The sequence below is a fragment of the Henckelia pumila genome, chromosome 4 (assembly GCF_033568475.1).
Source record: "Henckelia pumila isolate YLH828 chromosome 4, ASM3356847v2, whole genome shotgun sequence".
Taxonomy (NCBI): Eukaryota; Viridiplantae; Streptophyta; class Magnoliopsida; order Lamiales; family Gesneriaceae; genus Henckelia; species Henckelia pumila.
This window is the reverse complement of record NC_133123.1, coordinates 128,814,374-128,841,435: the sequence shown is the minus strand read 5'-3', so window position 1 is coordinate 128,841,435 and position 27,062 is coordinate 128,814,374. Positions and strand designations below refer to the sequence as shown.

The following is a 27,062-nucleotide window of genomic DNA, read 5'->3' as shown; positions in this document are numbered from 1 at the left end:
AAAAGTCTATAACATAAAAATTAATTTTTTTTTTAGCAAAAGGTATGTGAAAAATTAATTTTCATTATATATATAGACATATCATCTGTCTCACAAAATCTATATGTTCGTTACAGTTGAATCTCGAACTCCGAATCTCGTTTCGGATTCGTAAGTTTTTGTGATTTTACTGCTAAATTAATGTGTGTTGGATAAATAATAATAATAGTTTCTGTGAGACTGGCATCAGCAGTGGTGTTTTGGGACGTGGTGAACAAAGCGAAAAATAAAAATTAAAATTAAAAAAAGAGCCAAAACGGACGATCCTAAGAAAACACACACTATTTGCTTTATTTTATCTCACTAAAACATTTGCGTCTCTCTCTCTACATATATACATAGTAGTACTACTTTTTCATTTTCTACATAATATATGTTATGTTCTCCTCTCAGACTCAGTAAAATATTCTGAATACTATAAAACAAATACTAAATTAAAAAAAGTTTTGCTCTGTTTTCTTTCTCTAGTTTGATATTTTTCTTGGCTCGCGATCTTCCAGTTATTTTGTTCAATGGCAGCCGTTTAGAACTCATCCATCAGGTAAAAAAAATGATTGTTTTTTTTAATTTTTTTTTTGGATTTGTGGAAAAGAGAAAAAATTTGATGGTTTGATCGATGTAAGTAGATAATTAATTTCGGTGTTGGTTTCTTGCTTTTTTGGGTGTTTGTTTTATGGCAGAACCGTGTAGAAAATACGAGAGATAAAGAAAAAAAATTTAGTAGAGAAAATTCTTCTGAAGGGTTTTGATCATGGCGGTGGTGGAAGATGCTGGGGTTCACGCGGTGACGTCATCGAATCGGGATGTGGCGCAGCACGGAGGCGCTGGGGATCATCATCAGCAGTCAACGAAAGCCGCTGGTGATTCCCAAAAGTCAACGAAGCCCACCGATCAGAGCTACCATCTGATGCAGCAGAAAATATCCAACGGCCATCATCAGCTGCAGCAGCACGCCATCAACGCCAATGGAGTGTCTCTGGAGAAGAAAATTAACGGGGATGCTGATGGAGGGGAGGCGTTTAAGAGGGAAATGAGAGATTTAGAGGAAATGCTGTCCAAACTGAACCCGATGGCGGAAGAATTTGTGCCACCGTCGCTGGCCGCCTTTAGCAGCGGCGGCCACCACAGGTTGCTGATGGCGCCGCCACATGTTGCTGCGGCGGCTGCAGGTCACTTTGGGTACAGCGCCAACGGCTTTTTATTGCAGCAGCATGCTAACTCGGGAGCTCCAACAGGAAATTCTTTCAGAAGGGTTGGTATTTTATTTGGCAATTTTTTCTCCAGCCAAAAGGGTTTCTATTCAATTCTTGAAAAGGTTTCTCACCTTTTTTTGGTTCTTATTTTGATGTTTCATTGTAATAATCAGGTTATATAACTGTATGTTTCATTATTTGCTTGATGAAGATTAATTTTTTTTAATCACATTAACTCAATGGGTTTGAATGAACTATAGTAATGGGTAATTGCCTTTCACCATTCTAATCGTGTTTTGCTATAGGGCTTAAGGAAGGTTTTTTATTTTATTTTGCTTATGGTTTATTATGTACAGAAGAGAAATGGCTATCCTCAGGGGAAACGGAGGATGAATAGCCGAAGCATGGCTCAAAGCGATGATGTGATCCGGAGGACTGTGTATGTATCTGACATCGATCATCAGGTACATAGAATTTAGATTTTGAGGTTTGTGTTATTCCAGTACCTCTGATAGTTTTTAGTAACAGCATGTCTTGTTTGAAATACAGGTTACAGAAGAGCAACTTGCTGCTCTTTTCATTAATTGTGGACAGGTAAGTGCCTGTCAGTAACTATTCCTTAAACCCCGTGGTTCGAATCGGCATTTCTTACATGGTACATGTTTCAAGCGTTTTTACTTTGCGTTTCTCAATGAAGGTGGTGGACTGCCGTGTTTGTGGCGACCCTAATTCGGTTCTGCGTTTTGCGTTTGTTGAATTCACGGATGAAGGTAACTTGGCCAGTTATTTGGCGACTATTACAGTATTTAACAGAGTTGTATCACGTGACATTCTCTGGAACAACTTGCAGAAGGGGCTAGAAATGCTTTGAGTTTGGCAGGAACTATGCTTGGATATTATCCTGTGAGAGTGCTGCCTTCCAAAACTGCAATTGCACCAGTTAATCCAACATTATTACCTAGGGTGAGAATTTACTTCCTTTACATGTTACCTGTAACATGTGTTTATTTGAAGGATTAAACACTAACTCAAAATCTGTTATTGTGCCACTAGTCTGAGGATGAAAGGGAGATGTGTGCTAGAACTATTTACTGTACAAACATTGATAAAAAGGTAGTTGTGGAGTTTACTGTACATTTGACATGTTGATGAATGATGATAAGTATTTACAGAACATTGATCTATTTGCTTGTTGAATGCAGGTTACTCAAGCTGATGTCAAACTCTTCTTTGAGTCCATTTGTGGTGAGGTATGTCTACGCCCATTCGATAACTTGGAATTAACTCTTTTCTCGATAATTTAACCATCCCATGGATTTAATTATTTGATTCAGGTTCATCGATTGAGGTTGCTTGGTGACTTTCATCACTCTACTCGTATAGCTTTCGTGGAGTTTATTATGGTAAGAAACGCTTGTTTCAAGATCTTGCTGGTTAGTTTTAACATATGATATTGGATAAGTTTTGGGTGCTGATCTTTTCCCTGTGGAGAAATCTACGCTAGAAAATGATCTCTTGTGATATATGGGAATGATAATTTAGCCACATTCAATGGAAAATTTTCTACATTAACGGAACTTTTATCGATTCAATGGGAAAGGCATCCTGTTTTATTCTCCTTTTGTCAGGACATAGATTCCATCCACTGTGCGCCATTTTAACTTCATGGAAAGTCTATTTACTAGCATAAATAGTCTCTTTACATATCAATGAATGTCATTTACAATCTTATCAACTTATTTGGAATTTGTGCACGAGGTCTTAAGAGTATAGCTTTTGTGGTTTGTTCAGGGGTAAAGAGCTGAAGGGTTTATGTAGTTTTTCGATTTTATTTAAGAAAAACCTGATAAGTTTTTTATAATTTAATTCCAACTCATTCCTTGGGAACTTCGGATGTTTGTCAAACAATCGTTGTTGTCTTAACTTTTTAATTTTCTGGTGACAAGCAAGTTTGCGTTGATGATCTTAACTTTGGACTCGATTATCTTTGAACCTCATTGTTCTATTTCCATAATTTCGTTTCGCGTATTAGCATCATTTTTTTCATTTTGCATATAATTTGGTGGATGAGTTTAAAGAAATTGCTTTCTTGTCGGGAATTATGTTTTCGATGCCCATTTATCAGCCCCTTTCCTCGATTTTTCAGTTTTGGTTTTGATCGTCCTCTTCAGAGGAAACCATCAAGTATTCTGGCATGTTCCTGGGTAGTGTCTTTTGGGCACTTTTTCTTATTTATTTCATTCAACATCGGATCTTGATTTATGGTGGAATCCTTGATTTTCTTGTGCAATTAGAGACTGCTAGTACATTGTTGTCACTATGCAAGCCCCTTTCTTTTTTGGCGGTTTTATAGGAGGGGGATGGTGCGGGTGTGGGAAAGATTTTCAGTCATCTTCTTGTTGCAACTTGAGATGATATTCAATTTCAACCTAAGCATTTATCGTTTGGCAGGCTGAAAGTGCAATCGCTGCTCTTAACTGCAGTGGTGCAGTCTTAGGATTGCTGCCCATAAGGTTTGATTCATTCCCTTTACACCATTTCATTTGTTCCCACCACCTCTCTTTCTTACGACAAATTGGTCTCATCTTGATACCCTTTGCAGGGTAAGCCCATCGAAGACCCCCGTGCGACCTCGTGCACCACGCCAGTCCATGCACTGATCTATTTGCCGAGTTTCTGTCATGAGCTGATTTTCTGATAAACACCTCTCTCTTCTCGTCTCTTCTCTTCTCTTCTCTTCTCTTCTCTCTCTCTACATATAAACCCATTGCATAGATTCCAAAACTTTCTAAAAGTATTTCGTGGCATTTATGTTATTAGTTTTCTGTCTACTGCGTCTAAGGTGGTGTTTCACCCCCATCGGATATCTATGGTTGCCTGTTAAGCTTGTAGAGAACGACGACCATTTCCGAGACTTAATTATCATGTCGATTTCAGTAGGCTGTGCCTCAATGTAACTCTTCTGTTTCCTGCCTCTGAACTGAAGTGAAACTAATTTTGCTTATTAATCATATTTTATGCTTTGAGCATTTGACACTAGCGGCAAAGTTTATGTTACTATCGGAGAATTACATTACACCTCATCTTATTAGAACTAAGAAAAGGTCCAATCTGAGATTTGTTGAACATCCATCTTTATCTTTATCTTTATCTTTATCTGTACCTTTCTGGTTTCTGTTTGTCGTATAGCCAGAAATCTTGTTATTTAACAAATCAGTAGGATAGATTTTCTTCATTCTTTTCTTCTTTTTTTCCTGGTCTTGAGATGGCTAGTGAATGTTGAATTCAAACGTATTTTGCGTCCAATTTTGACTTGACCAGTGGGTATAATACAAGTCGTAGACTCAAATGTTGATTGTTTTTTAGTAAATGAATGAATAAAAATTTGGTCCCTCGGCCACGTGAGTGAGTATTTATTTATCACGTCTTACATTCCCCTTCAAGCTAAATATAGTAATACAATGGGAATTTACTTATTTTTTCAAAAGGAGAAACTTGTAATATTATTAACTATAATTGTTCCTTACAAGTCTAACTAGTCACGCAGGAAATACACCATTCATCCAAATAAAAGATGAATGGGATGAAGAAGCAAAAACAAGAAATACTATAGGATACAAAATTAGTCGAACGACAGATGTGAATAAAATTTGATATTGTTAGTTTGTGTAGGCGCTTTCTGATTTCTTTTGCTCACATTCCATAGCATCTCAAGTTTTTTTGAGGATTGTGACTGTTTGCACAATCAATAAAAAGTTCGTAGCTACCTATACATAAAAAAAGTTTATGTCATATAATATTTGTACCTCGGATAACTAGTAATTCACCATGGACTAAAAATAAAAGTTGCGTAATATTTGTACCTCGGATAACTAGTAATATCGCATCGATGCATATCGCACGACGTATTTCAGCTTTAGAGAACGTGAAGGATCTGATTTATTTGTGTATCCACTATAGGATCCACCACGTTAACTAGCCAAGCCATGTCCACCTCCGAAGGAATTTACTTATTTCTAACTCAATCATATTAAAGGCGTATTCTTTACTAAATATTATATATTATGACGTCTTATTTTTATTGTTTGAAAATCCTAAAAACCTTCTCTTTTTTTTTTCGTCTCTGTTAATTACTCGATGTACTGAAATCAGATTTATTTCTCAAAAATATTAAAATCTGTTATCCCGAGAAAATATTTCAACCCAAGCCCGTTTATAATGGGTCTACCCGATATGGCCCAACATGTCAATGTCCATCCCAGTTTGGGCTATGTTGGACTTTGATCAAGGCTGGTCATTATGGGCCGACATAGGCAGTTTCTAATGGGCCGCAGGTAACCTTTTCTAGTTCAACTAGGATTCTGATATGTATGAGATAAGCTTGGATCTTTTCAAATATTCACGAGATAGAGATAAGCTTATAAAGGGACCAATGGATGAAGAGTCTTAGTCCAGGACATGTTATAATTCTACCAGGTAACTTATTATTCTTCCCTATAAATACAGGTATTGTTATAGTTGTTTTTTTTCATTAATCATTATTCATTATTCACTAATCATCATTCATCATACATTCACCCTCACTTTTACATTCACGCACTCATATCTCTCAGTTTTCATATTAATCATACCCTCTGCCTTCAAGACACTGACTTAGGCATCGGAGGGGTCACGCCGAAAACACTTTCGGCGCCCCCTGACCTAGTTGTTGCTCTTGCAGATATTATTGATACTCGACCCGATTTGTTTAATTGGAGAATTGGAGGATCCATTCTATCAGACCGAACCCGAGGTAAAATTTCGACATCATCAATTGGCGCCGTCTGTGGGAACGAAATCTATTCCCATGTTCTCTACGGTTGAAAAAAAAAAAAAAGGAGGCTTCCAATAAAAATTTTTGCAACAAAGTTTTTGTTGATCTACGGTGGAGACAAACATTATCGTGAGGACAATATTCAATCATCTTAAACTTCCTGGACAACACTGCCGTCAATCCTCCACAGCTATTTCCCCTTCGCCTATAGCACCTTCCACGAAATAACCCAAAACAAAAATCCCTAGTTACAAAATCCTAGCGAAAGCTGACTTTGTAGAATTTCACTAAAATCTTGTTTGCCGCCAAGCCCAGTCTCGCTTCCTCATGTATATATATGGAATCCCCGCTACTTGTCAGCTAGCCACATTCACTGTTGCTTACCATGAAGGGACATGGTCCGAGTCGTTGTCTCTGCCTTGTGCGCTCACATAAGTTCTGATTTATAATGCACCCCCAGCGTGTCAAGACCGAGCATACACCGTAAACCACCATGCAACCCGGAAAACATAGAGGAAGACAACAACGATTTCCTCATGGGTTGTACCATTCGCTCAGGCTTCAAGCAACGTTCCGTACCATGAAACTTAGTTTTCAGTACTTTATTTGAACTACAAGGTGATGCTCTTAGATCGTGCCATATGTTAGTTGCCTGGACTCTTCCGCCCTTTCGACGTGTATGAGCTGCTCGTCACGGTGCCTATAAAATTCCTGAACCAGGTTTGAGTAGTAAATTATTCTCTCAAAAGGAAACAAGGTACACACGATCTCTCCTTGATTGATTATACAAATACATAAAGTTTGAGAAAAATTCCCAATTTCTATGCAGACCATCGCTGATGTAGTCTCGATTATCATATATCCATAGCTTCGTGCATTTGTCTTAGCCCAATTAAGGTTTTGCCAGCGGAAGCCACTACATACTTGCACTCAATATTTTAATTTCTTAAATTATCATTTGGTTCGGCTACTTTGTTTTATTTGGCCTTCAAAACATTGATTCATGACCACGACATGCATGTCTCGGTAATGTTTAAAAACTTCCGAGTATTATATGGACCTGTAGAAAACTCTACAGATTAAGACTGTTATTTTCATTTTACTCTGGAATTTTAACAGTGTATCCTCTAAAGTTTTGTGGAGTTTAGTGAAATCGAGTTTTACTCCCTTGAAAATTTATGTTAGGTCGAATTATGGGCTGATGTTTTTTTTTATTATCAAAGTTCATTTCTTTGGATAATGATGCATGCACATAATCTCATGATTTTCTCGCTTAAATTATATGTTGTTATTTAACCCGGTTATTATTCTTGATACTTCTTCACAAGCTTCACGTGGCAAGTATTTTAATGCAATGACAAATGTCTCAAAGACAAGTGACATATCTTCACAAATATACCAAAGTGACAATACACTTGTGGTCTCTCATTATGTCTTTTGTAGTGTTTTTCGGTCTCTTAATTAAACCTTGGCTGGACTTAACTCATGTCACTTACTATCGAGCACCTTAGGTTCACGCCTCTACTCGACGACGCGAGAAATAAAGATAAGTCTTCTCGTATTTTTATTTTTTACTAAGTTATTCTTGTTATGACAAAATCTGAGATATGTCATAATAAATTTTTTTATGTGAATTCATATGTTTAATTAACCCCATATTATATTATACTTCTATTGTCTGGTATTTTTGTTTGGGCCTTTATTTCACAGATATTGGGCATGCAATCTTGCAGTAAGACCCAATATTATTATATCAGGCATGCAATCTCGTTGTAAGGCCCAATCTATGGTTCAACATATCAAAGTTCATATCAGTGGTATACAAAGCCCGGGCAAGTCCGGCATCAAAAGCCCACGTCAGTGGCATCAAAAATCCACAACAGTGGTATACAAAGCCCGGGCAGGTCCGGCATCAAAAGCCCACGTTAGTGGCATCAAAAATCCACAACAGTGGTCTCAAAGCCCAGGAAGGTCTGGCACTCAAAGCCCACGTCAGTGGCATCAAAAATCCACAACAGTGGTCTCAAAGCCCGGGCAGGTCCGGCACTCAAAGCCCACGTCAGTGGCATCAAAAACCCACAACAGTGGTCTCAAAGCCCGGGCAGGTCCGGCACTCAAAGCCCACGTCAGTGGCATCAAAAATCCACAACAGTGGTCTCAAAGCCCGGGCAGGTCCGGCACCCAAAGCCCACGTCAGTGGCATCAAAAATCCACAACAGTGGTCTCAAAGCCCGGGCAGGTCCGGCACTCAAAGCCCACGTCAGTGGCATAAAAAATCCACAACAGTGGTCTCAAAGCCCAGGCAGGTCTGGCACTCAAAGCCCACGTCAGTGGCATCAAAAATCCACAACAGTGGTCTCAAAGCCCGGGCAGGTCCGGCACTCAAAGCCCACGTCAGTGGTATCAAAAATCCACATCAGTGGTCTCAAAAATCCCACGTTAGTGGCATCAAAAATCCACATCAGTGGTCTCAAAAAGTCCACGTTAGTGGCATCAAAGCCCACATCAGTGGTTTCAAAGCCCAGGCAGGTCTGGCACTCAAAGCCCACATCAGTGGTTTCAAAGCCCGGGCAGGTCCGACGTCAAAAGCCCACATCAGTGGCATCAAAAGCCCACATCAGTGACATCAAAAAGTCCACATCAGTGGCGTCATAAATCTACGTCAGTGGTATTCTCCAAAGCCCAACCAAGCTCGGCATCATGTAATCCCACGCAACTCGTGGTTATCCTAAAAGCCTGATCCGCTCGTCAACATCAATTGTCGTTTATTGCTCTTTATTTGAGCTCGGTTTCATCAGGTTGTCGTCTATTGCTCTTTATTCGAGCTCGGTTCTAATCAATTATTATCTACAACTCTTTATTTGAGCTCAGGGTCCGGTCTACAATCTTGGTCTAAACTCATTCTTCTTTTAGACCAGTTAGGGAGGTACTATTGTTATCCCGAGAAAATATTTCAACCCAAGCCCGTTTATAATGGGTCTACCCGATATGGCCCAACATGTCAATGTCCATCCCAGTTTGGGCTATGTTGGACTTTGATCAAGGCTGGTCATTATGGGCCGACATAGGCTGTTTCTAATGGGCCGCAGGTATCCTTTTCTAGTTCAACTAGGATTCTGATATGTATGAGATAAGCTTGGATCTTTTCAAATATTCACGAGATAGAGATAAGCTTATAAAGGGACCAATGGATGAAGAGTCTTAGTCCAGGACATGTTATAATTCTACCAGGTAACTTATTATTCTTCCCTATAAATACAGGTATTGTTATAGTTGTTTTTTTTCATTAATCATTATTCATTATTCACTAATCATCATTCATCATACATTCACCCTCACTTTTACATTCACGCACTAATATCTCTCAGTTTTCATATTAATCATACCCTCTGCCTTCAAGACACTGACTTAGGCATCGGAGGGGTCACGCCGAAAACACTTTCGGCGCCCCCTGACCTAGTTGTTGCTCTTGCAGATATTATTGATACTCGACCCGATTTGTTTCAATTGGAGAATTGGAGGATCCATTCTATCAGACCGAACCCGAGATAAAATTTCGACATCATCAAAATCCATTAATTAGGCCGAAGATATTTTGTATTAAACCCATCTGGAAGAGATTTAGATCCGGTCAAGTAGGTCGAGGCACGTCTCTTGGGATTTGATTTACCCATTCCACCACTATATTGTTTTTTTTTTTTTTTTGAAGAATGTTGTTGTTGTTGTTGTTGTTATTGTTGTTTTTATTATTATTACTAGTTACGGAGTACACGCGTTGCGTCTGTAATATAATGTATGATATTAAAATTTTGTGCTCCAAAAATACATGTGGGTGAGCAGTTAGATTTTCAATTGAAGATAAAATGACAGAAACTGCTCTGAAAGTTTGGCTGCAATTAAGGGGCAAAATTGGAAGAAAATTTTGGTGTCCTCACACCATACCAAAAACAGTTTTTTTAAAGGTCTTAAGTATTATAATATAGTATAGATTATTATTATTATTATTATTATTATTATGAATTTATTCAAATTTTTAATTTTTTGAATAATTTATACCTTAATACCTAATTTTTTATAACAATATATTTAGGATTGAAAAAAATTTACATAATGATGTGTTTAAAATGAAAATATATAATTATGATTTTTATTTTGTTACGAGCTGAATATAAATAGTAGATTTTAAATTGTTCTAATATTTTTTCCTCAAAAAATTATTATTATAAAGATGGAAAGTAAATTTGAAGTTTTATTAATTTTTTATAAGTTTTTTTTACTATATAATAACCAAAAATTAAAAAATATAGAATGTTTAGCGAAGACAATCCAAATTGAACTCGTCAGGTTTTTAGAGTGAAGGCGATGATGAATATTGTTTATTTATTAAGCAATAATATCTTGTGGATATTTTATTGTAATAATGATAATTATTATTAATTAAAAGCAGAGGGAAAAAGAAATAAAAAAGAAAAAAATAAATGTTGAGATTATTTTATTATAATAATGATAATTATTATTAATTAAAAGCAGAGTGAAAAAAATAAAAAGAGAAGAAATGTTGAGAGTGGGATTTGAACCCACGCCCTTTCGGACCAGAACCTTAATCTGGCGCCTTAGACCAACTCGGCCATCTCAACTGTGATGACCATTGGACCACAAACAATTTATATATTCATACCAAAAATAGTGATTTGACTTTCCATCGCTTAAATTCTATTTAAGAGGCAGGTTACAACTGTCCAAACTCGTGTACGACGAATTATATCCATTGAAAGTTTCTATTTCACGACATCATAAAGATCGTATAAATCATTAAATGCGAGAATTTGCATTATAAATATTGTCTATTATTTATTTACTCATAAATGCAACAAAAATTCCAAGTGCCAACTATTCACGACATCTCAAATTATTAGGCACAAATCAATTAATTTACGTCCCAAAATTTAGAAAGCATTGCTTCATAGTCCATACCCTTCTTTTACCAACACAAACATTAACTTCTTCCATCGGTTTACAAGGGGAAAAGCTAAACCAGACTGATTCCAAAATATCACACACACAAAAGTGTGTTTGTTGTTTTGCTTTAAAAACACTATGTCCCAAAACTAGGTAGATATTTTTTCAAAGGGCATAATCCCACTTTCAAAATCAACGGGATTGCCAGTGTGAGTAGGGACACAATGTCCTCATTCAAACACAATAAAATTCTTAGCCACTTTTTGCCAAATACACAAACCAAAATGCATTTCGAATTGAAATATTTGAATTCCGTAGTTATTCAATCAAAGGGACACAAAACAAAACTACTCCAATATCTGAAGCAATTCAATCAATGTAAAACTAATAAATATTCCACCTCAAGGTGCTCATACAGACAATAAATGTGACAAGAAGAAAAGATAAACAACAACAAAGAGCCAAAATCCAGATATCATATTTCAAGAACTGAGACAAAAAAAAAATAATGGGATTTCTTGATTTCTCATTGCTCTAATTAAGCCAATGGAATGCAACTTCTGAAGGGGGAGCTGCAAGTGTTGGGCTATTGCAGACACTGCTATCCGAGTTAGAAAACAATGTTCTGTGATTAACTCCGGAAGGTGAAGAAATGGTAGTGGCCGGGGTGCCGATCGAACGATAAGGGGAGGCCGGGTTCGACTCCCCTATCGCAACCGAACCGAGTTGCAAGGCCTCGGCAAGCGGCCCTCCACGGGCAAATGGCTCCCAAGAAACAGGGCTTGAATTCCCCGAATCATCCTTGGCTTTGTGACCATCAAAATCATTCACATCTCTCCCGGTTACTACATTTCTCCTTTCTTGATCCATTACATTTTCAGCATTCATATCCTCAGATAAGTTAAATGAAGGGGAAAGGTTTCTATGATCCCCGTTTAGATTATCAGTGGACCAAGCATCAATGAATCTTGAGGGGGCCTCGATTTCTGAGGCGGATAAATTCGAATAAGGGAGCAAGTTCAATAGCTGCTGCTCTGGATAATCTCGATGGAAATCATAAATGGGGGATCTTTCATTTGTTACTCCAATGTGTGCTTCCATCAAATGTTGTAATTGGAGGTGATTTCCTCCCAATGTAGCCATGCCACTTTCCATCATCAAGCCCATATCCCTTTCAACACACAATCAAGATCACAAAGAAATCAAATTGAAAGAATCACAGTACACCAAGTCACGACTTATACATACCTATTGTTTCCTTTAGAGGAAGGAGTTGATCCACTGAGATCACTCCTAGGATTGTACAACAAATGGGGCTGATACGCAGCAGCAAACTGTTGAGAAGCATCACTACTGGCTTGAACTGTGGTGGGAAGTGGGGTTTGTTCAAGACGTGCTTTCTTTTGAGTTTCAGCATTGTTTTTAACTTCCACAGGCTTTCTTGAACGGGGACGGCCTCTGTGAAGGTGGCGTTCACAGTACTTCTGCTGGGGCGCCACATCCCTTGAACACCTCCATTTCTTGCCATCCGTTCTCTTACACCTCCCAGGTTCTGGATCTCCTTTTTTACAATATCTGGCACTGTATATACCATCACCACCAGCCACTGCCACCAGATCCCAGTTCAAGAAAAAAAAAAAAACCCATATAAAATCTGATTTAGAACAGAGAAAGGGGTAATCTTGAACAGAGAAGATTAAAAAAAAAAAAGAGGGCCATTTTGATCTTTACATGTCACAGAAGAGTCGGGAAAATTTCTTGAAAGGGGGAAGAGAAGATCAGCAGGCACAGGCACAGATGCTATCATGTATTTATAAATCATAGCTTGTCTTTCAAGCTCTTTCCACTGGGCAAACGTGAAAGGAAATCCCACACTCGCCGCCATCCCTCCTACATCAACACGAGAGAAGAACAAAAGAACATAAGGGAAAAAAAAAAAAAAAACTGCAGTGACCTTTCTCTTTCCAACACTGTTGAAATAATGAAAGAGGCTATAAAAAGGAAGAAAAGAAAGGATATTTAATTAACCTGAGCTTTTGCTGCGGGTGGTAGAACAATAAGGAAAAACTTCAAAAGGCTGCAAACTCGTACTCGTTATTTTTTCAGCACAGCCACCAGAAGTCGAGACGACATTGTTAAGGTATATATTTGCAACAACCTCGTTCGCTCCGCCGCCGCTGGGCCCCAAACCTCCACCACAGGTACTACGGCCTCCACCGCCACCATCATCACCAACACAGTCACTAAAATGGTGGGGATTGTGAAAACCCATCATGCAAATATTCTTGGATGGGAATGATGGTTCGGTACCCTGCTGCTTCATCAAACAAGCATCACTGGCGAATGATGATTTCTTGTCTGAAACGCAAAACCCACCACTATTATTAGCTCCTTTTTCCATAGAACTATTTCCTTAAAAAGAAATTCCGCCTTTGTTTCGATATAACCACTAAAACCCAAAACAAGAAAAACCCCACCTCCACAAAAGTTGTTGTTACTGAGATTTGAAGGCACCGGCACTCATGAACAGGAATCCCACCTCCCTTCAGCCCAAATTGTAGATAAAAATGAAATCACACATGAAATACTCTAATACCAAAATTTCGCTTTCACCAGACACAGAGAGAGAAAGAGAGATTTTTCTTAGTTTCCTTCGTTCTTTATTATATTAATAATAATAATAATATAAACTGTTTATATGGGTGAGAAAAAGAAAAGATAAACGATTTTTAGTATTTGTTTTTTTTGCCGCCATTGGGTTTTGCTTCATTGCTTCCAACATTCGCACCCTTGAGGCGGCTCTTGGATATGTCTCATGATTCATGAAGCTTGCTTTGAACCCGCTTTCCCATTACTTTAATCTATATATATTCAAGAGAAAAACACTTAAATCTTGTGGTATTAAGTAGTGATAGAGAGTGCATGCAAGTCGATTCGAGCTCGAATATTATACTATTTGAGTTAGAATCGATTTTAATTTTACAAGTTCGAACTCATTCGAACTGGATCAAGTATTAACATTCAATTTCGAGCTTGATGTATGAAAATATCGAGTTACCTGAGCCGGCCATTAAAGTTTGAACTTGAAAATCTTAGCCACTATTATCCGAGTAGCAATTAAAGTTTGAACTCAATTCAAGCTTGATCAAACAAAACTCGAATCGAATTTGATCAAGTTTGTTCACGAGTCACATACACCCCCTAATACACCCCCTAGATAGAAATATTAGTGATAAATCCAATATTTGGACCTTGATTTCAAAATAATATATTATTTACTTATACAAATTCCATCAACTCAATTAAACCAAAAAAACCATATTATATGGGGAAAAAAAATAACAAGCGGCCAAAGTAAGGATGAGCTGTGTCATGGAATAGTTATATATTATATGAAATATAAATGTAATTCATTCATAATTATTTATTATGTGTGTCAAAACTCAAAAAATTGTGGACTTCAACAGTTCGACTTAATTTAACATCAAAAATTATCTCAAAAGACGATAACTGTCCAAATCTATACATGCAACTCTCAAAATTTTATCCAAACGATGTATGATAATTTTAAACACTAACAATACGTGTATTAATTATATTATATTATATTATATTATATATATAATGTAACAATATTTTATTTTTTTAAAATCGAGCCACACATAATTTGACGATGAATAGTAAAATTTGAAACTTTATTCCAAGGAGATGTGAAAATAATTGATTGTATCAACTATCAAGTCATTAATAATGGAATACATAAAAAAAATTATAATTGAATGTGATGTTGACGACACATGAAAGGTAGGCTTGAAAGTTTGAAACGAATACAAAAGGAAATGGAATAATAATAACATATTTCTTATACAATACTTGCTTACATTTCACTCTCCGACGACTGAAATGCATATATACACACGCACATATACGTATATAGATATAATTTTGAGTGTATCATAACTTATGAGTAAAGACTGTAAAGTATACAAAGTAGTCATAGAAAGCTTTTTTCCGAAATAGATCGGTTCAAATTCAACCCCAAGTTAGTGTTGGTCTACTAGGATTTTAGTAACTGGGATTTCATGTGAAAATTTATCATAAAAAATGTTCTGATATTATATAGCGGGTTAATTTTATAAGACGAGATCTTATTCGATTTGACCTATAAAAATATTATAATTTATGTCAAAGTTATCGTTTTTCACTCGATATATGGATTATAACAATTTATCACATAAATTCCTGTGAAATTGTTTCACGAGTGAATCTTGTGAGATGGATCTTCTACTTGACTCAATCCGTAAAATATATTTTTTTTTTCAAAGTTCACTCAATATATGGACCCGATCGACCATCTCACGATAAATATCCGTGAGACCGTTTCAAAAGAATTTATCCAAAACATATATATTTAATGAACAAAAACTCCCGTGAGACCGTTTCAGTGGTTAGTTTTATGAGACGGATCTCCTACTCAACCTGACTCATGAAAAATATAGTTTTTATGTTAAAAATATAACTTTCATTCATATATAGATTGAGTCGATCCGTCTCACAAACAATCTCCAGGCCCAAATTTTATATATTTTAAATGAATATTACAAACATCACAACATATACAAAATTTTGTTGACTCGCTCGGCCAATGTCTGGAAATATTTTGGTATTTTGGTGAATATATTTGATTTATATTTTCAAAAATGAATTATTATTATTTTTTTAAAAAAATTCCAGTTATGTCCCTCCTTTTGTTGAATTTTAAAATATATTTTAGTATATTTTAGATTTTTTTTAAAATTTGAAAAATGATATTAGGGAATTGACAAGAGGATGATTGGTGGTGGAAGATGGAAAGGGAAAGGCATTAAATGATTAGGGGACAAAAAAGAAATAGAAATAGTGGGGGAGACAGCTGTTAATAAAAGGAGAGAATGAACAAGATATCACATGCAAAACAAGACAAGTAGTACCCTCATAACTCATAAGTCCATGCCCATCAATGCTTCCCACTTTCTTCATTCGATCTATATTTTTAAAGAAGAATTTTTTTAAAATTATTTTTCAAAAAATATGTGATTGGTTCCCAAAAGTGTTTTTAGATACAGGGGCTACGATCTCAAACTTCTATTCTCACAAATTTGCATAATATGTCCAAGCTTCTTTTGAAATTTATTGACGTGATATTTTGAAAAAATTATCTTTTGACAATATTATATAGATTGTTTGCTAAAATGTAATATATTTAACATAAAAAATATTCGAGTCGAATACATATCCGTCTCATAAAATTAATCCGCAACACGATCTCACAAAACTTTCTGTGTTTCTACGTGATCCTTCTTGTTAATTGTGTCTACTTCATTTAGGTGATTTTATGATACACTAAAGTTAAAATTCTCGACTTTTTTAAAAAAAAGAGTTCGGCCACACTGGAAGTTAAGATTCCCGATATCTTTTTTATACAAGATGTTTAGTCGAGCATCTTATTTGAAAACAATATGAACATCTCGTGTAAATACAACATAAGTGTTTTTCCAATGTAGCATGGAATCACTCGCATTATTTGGCTTGCCCACTTGAGTTGGATTCAATTCAATAAATACATGATGAAGAATCACATCTTATCATGTCATCCTGCAACTATGACTCTACACGAATTTTTCAGCATTATATTCATCCATCTTTGGAAAAATATAGACAATACTTTGATAGAAAGTGTCGTAAAATCTAATCACTGCATAATATGCATGTAAGAGAGTGTGTATGGATCTTGAATAATTTTGCGTACGAAGTCCAAATCCAATACATGTAGCTAGAAGAAATTAAACTTTGATGGAACGTAACGAAGAGGGCCGGGGGTGGGGGTTGGGGTGGGGGGTATGAAAGAAGAAATCGAGAACATGTGATAGGAAAAGAGAGAGTGCTGCCTCCAAGAAAGGAACAAGGGAATTATTACAAAATGGATGGACCACCTACTAGGGATTCGTTTTGTGATACGATAGCTACCACCCCCAAGGAAACAACAATCACTCTACCCCAACCAATACATGTAATGATGGGATATTTCATCAATTAATAATTAATAATAAAAAAATCAAGATAATATTTAATACTCCTTTTGGGGAAAGAAAAAGGAGAGCAGGACATGGTCAAAATCAAAATCATCAAATTTGGGATAATAATAATATACCCTATACACCTCCTAGAGGAGGACATGCCACTGCTACAACCCTTTTTTTTTTATATTGAAATTTAAATTTTTTAGTTGTTAGGACATAGATCAAGAGCAGAAATGAAACCCCTGAAGTAGATCTAATCTAATAAATATCACAATATCTCGAAGTAATTTGATCATTTCAAAAAGATTTATAATTTTTCATCATATAATATTAAGGTGGAAGTGTATTACAGCAACATACCATGGCACAGCTCTTGGAATGATGATTTGCTCAGCTCGTGTTAGGTATACGCTGGCCATTGAAAGGATCTATACAAACAAGAAGCTCATGAAAGAATAAATATGACAATTAGCGAGAATCAACGAGACGAACAAATTTAACAATAGCAAAATTTAAGAGAAACTGAACATCAAACTTGTTACAAAGCTTTGTGTGGACATAATGCAGCTGCTGAATATGGACAAGTAGGTTTTAAGAATTGGTTTTCATGGTGTGTTAAAAAGACACATTGTACAGCGACTCAATCGAATTCAGATTAATCTACAACAAAAGTAGTGAGATCCTGGTTTTCAAATGAACTATTCTTGGTCCATCCTCAGTGGTATTTGGATGTAAACGGATTGAGTCTGGCTGCCAGGAAAAATAGATAAATAAGTCAGACACAGACTTAAGGTTTACTATAAGATACAGTTGCAAGGTAGAAAGCTACATACTTCCAACATGACTGGTAAACCAGTATATGGGGATGCAAAAAACCTGCGAGGTAAAATAAGCAGATTTCTTTGAAGTTATCCGAGGGGAAGGGAATGCTTAGGTGACTAGCTTAGTTGTAATATCAGATAATTTCAACTTCAACTTCAAATTCCCTGCTTGAACTATGATTTCTCCTTTAGATGAATCCAATTGCACGACCGTTGCTTTCTTGTTGAGAGACAGAACATTCACTGTGTCGCCAACCTTTGGCAGCTCGAACTTCTTTTCTACAATATACAAAATCGGAAAAAGGGGCACTAGAAACAATTGGGAGATTTGAAACCCAATAAAAATAGGTAAGATGAAAAAAGCAACGATTGGATCTAACTTTATCAGCTTCAGATTTTGCATTTTAAAAGACCAGGAATCACTTTAGAATTTGATTACCTGTAGCTAAAAGCCTGGTATTCTCTGTGGAATATGGAATCTCAGTCGTTGTAGAAGTAGCCTTTTCTTCTGTTGGAGTCTTTGTTGCTGCAGAGGTTTCATTTTCTTCCAAGGTGGAATGATGATTATTGACAGTAGAAGTTTGGATATCCTTGTTTGCTTCTCTCTGAAAGGGAGATAGAGCAGGACTTGACCGAGATTGCCTAACTTTCTTGTGAATCACTGATCGTGCTGAAGCAGCAGCCTCCAATATTTCTTGTACCATCCTTTGTCTCTGCTCCATACCATGTACCATGACTCTGTTTTGCGTAACTAACAGACGCTGATGAAGTTCCTTTGAGAGCCTATCAGAAAGAAATTGTTACACCTTGGATCAGGGAACAATATTCTAATATTAGGACGGTGGCCGTTGATACTCTGTGTTTCCCAATCAAATCAGACAATTATCCTAGACTGATGGCCTATCAGAACATGCCCAAATCACACGGTGAAGATATTTGGTAATACAAAACATTTCCACTAACCGCCAGCCAGCCAATCCAAAATAAATATTTATACGATTCCAGTACCTTGTACAGATAGCAAACAACAATAGAAGGATACAAGTTCTTTATAGAGTCACAACATCAATTTATGTAGTTCACAATGAAATGCTATAGTATAGTACAACTATACATGCCATTTGACCAAATTTAGGAAATTTTTTGAATTCTGGATGAGAAGATTTGGATCCAAAGGACCTCCTAAGACAGTTGTACTTGTAAGATCTCTTGCGTATAAAACCCAGTTCTCCTAGTCATATCTGTGATCACAACTAATTTGAGACTACCCACCTCTGTACTTTACATGATACTTAGTCACAAGCATGAGGGGAGAATGAATTAACCCAAAACTTGAGTAAACTTTGTCAAGCAAAAAGATTCTCACCGCAAGTAGAGCTGCACTTCATGAATTTGTTCATGATATTCCTGCTTGAATCTCTCCATGTCAACTATCACCTGCACTGACGTAAATTGCAAGAATTTGTCATACGGAATGTATTTGATAAAATTAAAGAAAAAACAATTACATGGATCGATTTCACAACGTAATTTACATAGACCTGAACATTAAGTAGTTATTGACACTCAGACAACAGAGTTGCTGATAATCAGGCTTCAAACAATTTTTATTTATCTCAATTTCACACGATGAATTATAAAGAAAAGTATATATGTTCACAGATCTGGTGCCATCTGTATAGGAAACAATCTGGATATGCACGCATAATCAGTTGTACATACCTCATTAATTTCTGCACTAGCTGCTCCGTATAGTTCACGAGCATTATCCAAAATTTCAGCGGGCATCCCAAGCCTCCCCGCAATATTGATTGCATTTGAACGCCCTAGAGTTAGAAATAAAAAGGAATCCAGCATTCAATTGCATTTAACCGCTAGCAGCCTGCTTCTACAAGATCACTAGAGTCTTGAAGCTAAGTCGTTATATACGACGAACAAAGTAACATACCAGAATACTAAAATCTTTACAATTAATAACTATTGTACAACCACCAGCCCATTTATCTCCATAAACAAGATAATACCTGGTACTCCCCAAAGAATCCGGTAGGTGGGCTTCAGGTTCACTTCGTCGAACTCCATACAAGCATTTTCAAAGGCATCATTGCTATTATGGTTAAAGTAATAAGTCCCATGTTAAATAATATTATTTTATGCATCATTTTAGTAATTCATTCTTGTACAAGCTACCTGTATTTGAGAGTTTTAAGTTCTCCATGGTGAGTAGTAGCTACAGTCAACAAGGCACCAGAATCAGCAAAAGATTCCAGTAAAGACATTCCCAAGGAAGCTCCTTCAAGAGGATTAGTCCCCGCACCTACCTAAATAGTTTAAAGTGAAATAACATTACGATATCATGGAAATATCATAAGAATTTTATTCTCCACCCCCCGTTCCATATCCATATCCTAAAAAGAGGCTAGTGAAACACCATTTTCTATTTCACAGACTGCAAAAAACTATAGCAATTGTGATATAGAACAAAAAAAACTTTTTGCAAGGAGGACTAGACAATTAAAAATAAAGAATTGAAGTTCCATACTTCATCCAAGAGCACCAAAGACAGACGTGTTGAAAGGGACTTGATTTCCTGCAAGGTATAGAGAAGGAAAAGCAAAATGTTATGTTCATCAAGGAACATGAACTGCAAAAATGTGAAAGGATGGCGACAAAATTATATCAGTAACAGTTTATGCCTTCTACTAAAGAATATTAACATAAAATTCATTAAAGACACTTAACCACTATCTGCTCCAGTTTTGGCCAATCACTGAGCAATATAGTGCTTCATATGTTATACACAAAATCTTGTTGACAGCAGACCCATTCATTCATAGGTGACCATAAAGGCTATGCATTTAATTGTGCCCCTAAGCACTTTCTGACTATGCTTAAGTAAAAAATAAGAGTAATATCGGCTTACACTAATTTGTTTCAGATGGCCAGAAAAGGTAGATAAAGATTGAGTTAGGGACTGATCATCCCCAATGTCGGCAAATACAAAATCAAACCAAGGAAGCCTTGCTGGTTCTGAAGCCAAGACGTACAGACCTGCAATTTTTCCTTCATATTATGGAAAGATAATTTTCACATTGTACAAGTTAGGATAGATAAAATATACTACTAGCATTGCAACCAAGTGTAATTTTTAACATTTTTTTTCTTTTTCAGGGACATGCTTGAAACTTCACCATCAGCCAACCCTTAAAGCAACAATGTAAGGCCATTTTTCTATATCAGTGCATATGATCATATATTTGACGAAGGAAACTTGTCACTCCCAAAATCCAGACATCATTTCCCAATATCTTGTTAATAAGCCATAAAGCACAAACTCCTTACGGTCCATTCCATTTCTTTCCACGAAGTCGCAGTGGACTTTAGACATATGAGCACCAGTGAGTGTATAGTCATTTTTGGCCAGAGGACCAGTAACATTATAGCATGTTTTCAACCAAACACGACAGTAATATCCCAATACCCTTATTTACCTAGGATCAGCCATTAGGATCTTCTTTCATGCTAGTATAAGAAGCCATCTCCAACTTTTTACATTGACTAGACCTTTTCCTCCATGATTACAAAAATTAATTTCCGTAAACTTTCCAAAGCAGTTCATCTACTTTCGTCACTAAATAGAGCCAAATTTACACAAATTATTGTCACAAAATTTCTCTGATCAGCGACCACCTGGACCAGATCATTTTTTTTTGGTTGGTCCGGGGGGGATTTTACCATACCTTTTACCTAAACCGATGCATTTTGAAGATGTCAAGCACTCACGACTATATTATTTTCCAAATGCTAATCACTGAACTGTCTACAGCATTAATCTATGAGAAGATAACAATGCTTGCAAAAAAGGGTAATTTTCTAGAGTTTCCTGACTCGTTGATTAGGCGAATCATGAGATGACATTTCATTGGCTAACGAGTAGAAGAAAATAGAAACAAAAAAATTCTAAGCTAACCTGATTTTGCCATCATTGCAGCCAACCCAACTGTCTTCAAACAAATGGTTTTGCCTCCGGTATTGGGGCCAGTAATAATAAGAACCTTGTTATTCTGTTCTACAAATATGTTGAAGGGGATGGGTGGAGCTTGTTTCAACATAGAAACCTGAAGCAAAGAGGGGCATGGATAGAGTCAAGTGGTAGTTTATAGCAGTTACATGATAAAATCCACGAACTCTAATGCTTGTAACAACAATAACTTATTAACTTTTATTCACCTGCATTTCTAGAGACGATAAATTCGTACTGATTGAATCTTTCCACTTTGCATATCCTCCTGCAAGTTTTCTCCTACTAATTTCCTGGCAGGAATTTCAAACATAGCACTTAACAGAAATTTTTTGAGGCGAGCAAGCTTGTGAGAAATATTAAAAGAGCATAATACTTATCATTAGCACAATGTAATAATACATCCTCCCATCCACAAATAAATAAATTGAGGCAGTGTATAAATTACAGATGTTTGTATTGTTCTAAAAACTGGTTAGTGATGGCAACTAAAGAGGTACCAAGCTAGTGAATAGTTCATCTATATCATAGCAAACCAACACGAACCTTTTGCCTTGGTGGCTTTGATACAATTAACATCTAAACATATTATACCTTCTCATAAATCACCTAAGCATCATCCTCAGAAAGTTAAAAGAATCAACACCAAACCCAATGACTCTGCAATACTTTGTTTCTTTTAGATACTGATGAACTTATGATGAGTCCTTTAAGCATTTGCTATCCTAAAACCTTATGGAAAAAACATTAAGAATACATAGAAAGTTGGTCTGCAGATCAAAGTTTCTCACTCATTGGTACCAAGCCATGCCAGAGAGGGAAAGTCCAAGCAGCATGGGCAGAAAACCAAACCATAATATTTTGGGCATGTGTTGTTCCACTGTTATGTATCCACAGAAACGGTAATGTCAACATAGACTAATTAAGTTTCAAAGGTAAGTCTAAATCATAACTCACAGATTTAGCATTACTAAGATCCTTCAAAGCCTTTTGCAAATTCTGCCGATGTTGTAAAAGCAGCAATGGATGATAAGCTTTTGGCAAATATAAAGTCCATTTCTTTAGAGTGAGAAATGATTGTTTTGAAATTTTGTCTTCCGTTGACGTTTCCGTATCAATAAAGCCATTTTCATCACATGGCATGTACAAATCAGGAAGTGAACCATCAAAGGAAATGCTATATCGTGCTCTGGCATTGATCTGTACAAAAATATATAAAAAAAAAAGTCTAAATAAAAATATGCAAATAAATAACTCCATTTAGAAACATTTGGTGGAATTCTGAAATTGATATGGATTGTGATAAACCATTTTACAGAATCAAGGGATCATGATTTTTAGGCCTTTTCTTGGAAACCAAAAAAAAAAAAAGATTTAAGATCCAACAGTGTGATTTGACAATTTCTAAGGGCGTGGCTTAAAAAATCATAACATCCCCTCTGCATACAATTCGGATGCATCAGCTCTGCCAACTATCCATCATAAAGCATATCAAAGTTCAATTCAAGATTCAAGATAAAGCTCTAAATGACGTTATAATTTAAACATTCATTGTCCAATTCAAGATTGTAAGATTTTATAAATGGATGGCATTGTAACCATGAAAAAACTGCATTTCATTAAGGCGAGGACCAAAAAGAAAAAAAGCTTTGATAAAGAGACAGCTATGGTTAGTAACTGCAAAACATATCTTAGACTCAGATATGCTATGATATGAGGTACTTTCTACCTACCAGATCCATTTGAATCATGCAATTGCATAAATGTTGGATGTCTACAAGATCCATTTGCATCTACACAGAAATAGAAAACACAATGCAATTATTAGTCTTTAGTAAGGATAGAAAAATAAATGCAAAATTGGCCGCAAACCTTCTTTGTTATCTTCAAAAGCACATCAGCCTCTGCCTTTGCCACAGATAGTCTTGCTTGTTGCAACTCATCATTCAATGGAACAGCAGCGAGAGGTTCTACAAGGTTTCCGACACCTAAATTACTACACCATAGCATTATTTTTCTTGGGAAAGTTTTTAGTAGAAGAATCAAAGCAAGTTAAAAGAGCCATAGGATAAATATAACTCATTTATAAAAATCAACTTATCCACAATCTTACATCTACAAACAAATGAATTCAGGATGCAAAACCTTGCCTAGAAATAATATGAAATAGCAAAAATAAGAACATCTGCATCTCCAAACAACAAAATCGCAATTGCAGTCCAGACAATTAAGCACTGGCGTCTCACAATATCAATTTAGCCTGCATTGTCAATCAACCATAGATGCATAATATCAACACGACGCCTTATTTAGCTCAAAATAAGGGTCAAATGACTTGTACAAGTGTAGGTATGGGTAAGTAATAAGTTATAAGTTCTAAGCAGAGGAAGTCGTTTCAGTACCATTGACATCACGAATTGTTTGCAAAAAAAAAGATGTAGAAGAATAAAGTGCTTATAGAAACGAGAACCATGTATGTGCACTACAAAATAAAATAATTAAAATATTTTATGCACCTCGACAGAAGTAGCCCCTCAAATGTAGGGGGCATATCAGCCTCGGACTTTATACACCATCTGCCATCAATATTACTTGCTTCCTGTGCAGTTAAAAATACGAGAGAACATTTTTAATATTTTATAACATCAAATTAGGATAATTAATACATAGATGCTTTTTCTATTTTCGCACTACTTATGGATGAGAGAACAGGGACTTCCTCATATCTAAAACGGAAGGAAAATAGCTTACGATAGTGGGTGATTCTTTCATTTCTTTCCGTATCATGCTTTCAATCAACTGGTTTAACTGTGGAAAGAAGATTGAAAGAAACAGAGAGTAAGCTGGCAGCTTCTTGGAGACCCAACAAACTTCAAAATGAAAGATAGTGTCACATGCACATCAACAGAGCCAATCCAACCCATTGAGAACTCAAGAAGGAAACAATACAACAAAACTATACATGCAGTCTAAAATCCAATTGCTTTCACTTCTATTTAAGAATCATAACAGACTAACAGGAAAGAATGAAAATTAACCTTTCTCTCTAGAACCCTCACACGATCACGAGCCTGCCTCAAATCAGAACTCTGAATAAGTACATCAATGATTCAAATTACGGAAAAACCATAGACAAACCAGATATCTGGATTCAAAGATAATATTGTGAACCAACCGCAGAATCTTTTACTGAGCCATCTTCATCTATAAGCTGCTCTATAAACTTAATCAAGGACGGATTTATGACTAATTCAACTATCTGCAGTCAAATTAATAAAAAATAAGGAAGAAACCAATGGGATTACAAGATTTGCTAGTGCTGGTGATGAAACAAATAATGTTTATATTAGACTATCACAATATTACCATTGCTGAAAGAGGCAAAAACCTCCCATACCAATCCGAATCTTCCTTGGTGGCAGCTTTAATATTTAATTGCAGCATCTCTGCAAATTGCAATAGTGCTAAGAGGGCCAATGCTTCGCTCCCACTCACAGGAGAACCCCTCTGAGCACATCGTATAGCAGCTCGCACCTTCAGCCAGAAAACTACACTATTACCAACATTTCAATTCTGAGAATATTGAAAACTAGGTTAAAAGATTAACAGCCTAGACTGTCTCATTATTGCATAACAACAGGGATTTGTGCATGCTTCTCTTAATATAGTAGCCAACCTCATAGTTGAAAAGCTTAAAAGCAAAAAAACAAGGACAAATCTGATCATACTGATGAAACATCCAAGCCAGTAAAGTCTATCATGGCGCCATACTTATGCATCTCAACAGCCGCATTAGTCTCCTCGAGTAGTCTCATGCTATCTTCGAACGTCCTATCCAAATCCCATAACTGCTTCTGCACATGGAAAACCAACAATAGACAAATGAGTAGAGCAAAGGTGAAGCTGTTAAAGCTCCCGCGTGACATTCATTTCAATCATATGTAAGTGTTGCGTTAAGATTGAGCAGAGACCTTAGTGGCTTCCTTGCCGATGGAAGTACCGGCGAAGGAAGCAACGCAATCACAGAGGCGATCCCATTGCAAAACTGTGAGGCTATCGATAACTACCGATGGTTGGTCGGTACATAGGCCAGATGCTGCTGCTGCTGCAATGAAGAATCGTTTAGGAGATTGTGATGCGTTTTGAATTGGAGTTGAATGAATTGAGCGGCGGCGGCGGCGGAGGTTGTGGCGGGGGAAATAGAGGGAGAGAAGCTGTGAAACAGGGGGGAGGAAGGCATTTTGAGCTTGAAAATGGTGAAGATGAAGCATGTGAGAGAGGAGAAATTTGGGATAAAGGGAGGGAAATGAACGAATTTGGATTAGGCTACGGTTTGGGCACAGATTTTCCCCGGGGTTGCAAATAAATAAAAGGCCGGGATTGTTAACCCCGGGCCGGGCTCGGCCCCTCTTATAGTTTATTGTTAAAATTTTAATGCGATAAAAATAAATTTATTATATTATCAATTTATAAAAATAAATTCCGATAATAATATTAATGCTAAAAAATTTAAATTAACAATAATGAAAAAACAAACTGTTATTCACGATATCAACTTTTGTTGGAAGTGTATGTAAATTGAAGTGATGAAAAGACTGTCGATGGAAGAGTATAACTCTCATTTTGCAAGACAAAATTGCTCGGTTACAATGTGCTAAATTTGTATCGGCAATCGTCTCTAAGATACAACGACTTTTGTTTATCAAGCAATAGAAGCACAACAATTACTTGATTTTTGCGAACTCTTATAATTGGAACTTTCTAGTGAATATAAGAGAATTATGCAGAAATATGTATGCTCTTGTGTGTTGTATTTCTATAATGCAGACAAGGAATTTTTTATATAGACAATCAAGTTTTTGTATTCAAAGAACACGACTATTCGTTTTAAGGAATCAACCTTATGTGGAAAACCACTTCTTATGCACATTAAAATGAGTATATATTATCACAACTGTTATTCCATCATGTATAAAAGAATAGTCCGAAAATATGGGTTCATTTGAAGGAAAACCGCTGCCTGGAATCCCAGGCGGCATGGCTCGCTCCAGCGCGCAAAACCGCGCGCGGTTTATGTCTAGCCCTCTTTGCTCAACCTCCTCTGTTCGAAACATTTTCTAACTCAATTTTGTGTCCCTTTTCATTCAATTGTCCAAC

The 27,062-nt window shown here is 36.4% G+C and overlaps 3 protein-coding genes and 1 non-coding gene across 9 annotated transcripts; 1 reads left to right on the top strand and 3 right to left on the bottom strand.

Moving 5' to 3' along the window:
- The first annotated feature begins 357 nt into the window (after positions 1-357).
- LOC140894631 (polyadenylate-binding protein-interacting protein 12-like) lies at positions 358-4,271 on the top strand. Of its 2 annotated transcripts, none has more exons than XM_073303193.1 (11): positions 358-580; positions 720-1,354; positions 1,589-1,696; positions 1,782-1,826; positions 1,930-2,002; positions 2,083-2,195; positions 2,286-2,345; positions 2,435-2,482; positions 2,567-2,635; positions 3,684-3,745; positions 3,835-4,271. In XM_073303193.1, exons 2-11 carry the CDS (start codon positions 791-793, stop codon positions 3,890-3,892), a joined length of 1,200 nt encoding a protein of 399 aa, XP_073159294.1. In that variant the 5' UTR covers positions 358-580; positions 720-790; the 3' UTR covers positions 3,893-4,271. The 2 variants fall into 2 exon arrangements, with proteins under 2 accessions (XP_073159294.1, XP_073159295.1); XM_073303194.1 differs by having other exon boundaries at positions 360-580; positions 720-1,291.
- A 6,330-nt stretch (positions 4,272-10,601) lies between these two features.
- On the bottom strand, positions 10,602-10,682 carry TRNAL-AAG (transfer RNA leucine (anticodon AAG)). The gene has a single exon. It is a non-coding gene; the product is annotated as a tRNA-Leu (tRNA).
- Positions 10,683-11,352: 670 nt separating this feature from the next.
- On the bottom strand, positions 11,353-13,748 carry LOC140866542 (uncharacterized). Of its 2 annotated transcripts, XM_073271559.1 has the most exons (5): positions 13,482-13,746; positions 13,033-13,362; positions 12,736-12,894; positions 12,253-12,610; positions 11,353-12,175 (listed from the first exon to the last, which is right to left on the bottom strand). In XM_073271559.1, the coding sequence occupies exons 2-5, from the start codon at positions 13,325-13,327 to the stop codon at positions 11,539-11,541; spliced, it is 1,449 nt and encodes a 482-aa protein (XP_073127660.1). In that variant the 5' UTR covers positions 13,328-13,362; positions 13,482-13,746; the 3' UTR covers positions 11,353-11,538. The 2 variants fall into 2 exon arrangements, with proteins under 2 accessions (XP_073127660.1, XP_073127659.1); XM_073271558.1 differs by having other exon boundaries at positions 13,033-13,748.
- Positions 13,749-17,543: 3,795 nt separating this feature from the next.
- LOC140865108 (uncharacterized) lies at positions 17,544-26,226 on the bottom strand. Of its 4 annotated transcripts, XR_012144486.1 has the most exons (21): positions 25,877-26,226; positions 25,634-25,759; positions 25,272-25,439; positions 25,081-25,164; positions 24,944-24,994; positions 24,657-24,713; positions 24,422-24,504; positions 23,778-23,901; positions 23,639-23,698; positions 22,863-23,105; positions 22,115-22,198; positions 21,855-22,002; positions 20,808-20,935; positions 20,427-20,474; positions 20,075-20,205; positions 19,909-19,991; positions 19,607-19,710; positions 19,251-19,321; positions 18,324-18,667; positions 17,897-18,163; positions 17,544-17,813 (listed from the first exon to the last, which is right to left on the bottom strand). XR_012144486.1 is itself a non-coding variant. In XM_073269621.1 (20 exons), exons 1-20 carry the CDS (start codon positions 26,174-26,176, stop codon positions 17,994-17,996), a joined length of 2,607 nt encoding a protein of 868 aa, XP_073125722.1. In that variant the 5' UTR covers positions 26,177-26,226; the 3' UTR covers positions 17,821-17,993. The 4 variants fall into 4 exon arrangements, 1 of the variants encoding a protein (XP_073125722.1); XM_073269621.1 differs by lacking the exon at positions 17,544-17,813 and having other exon boundaries at positions 17,821-18,163; XR_012144487.1 differs by lacking the exons at positions 24,944-24,994; positions 25,081-25,164 and having other exon boundaries at positions 17,893-18,163.
- Positions 26,227-27,062: the final 836 nt, after the last annotated feature.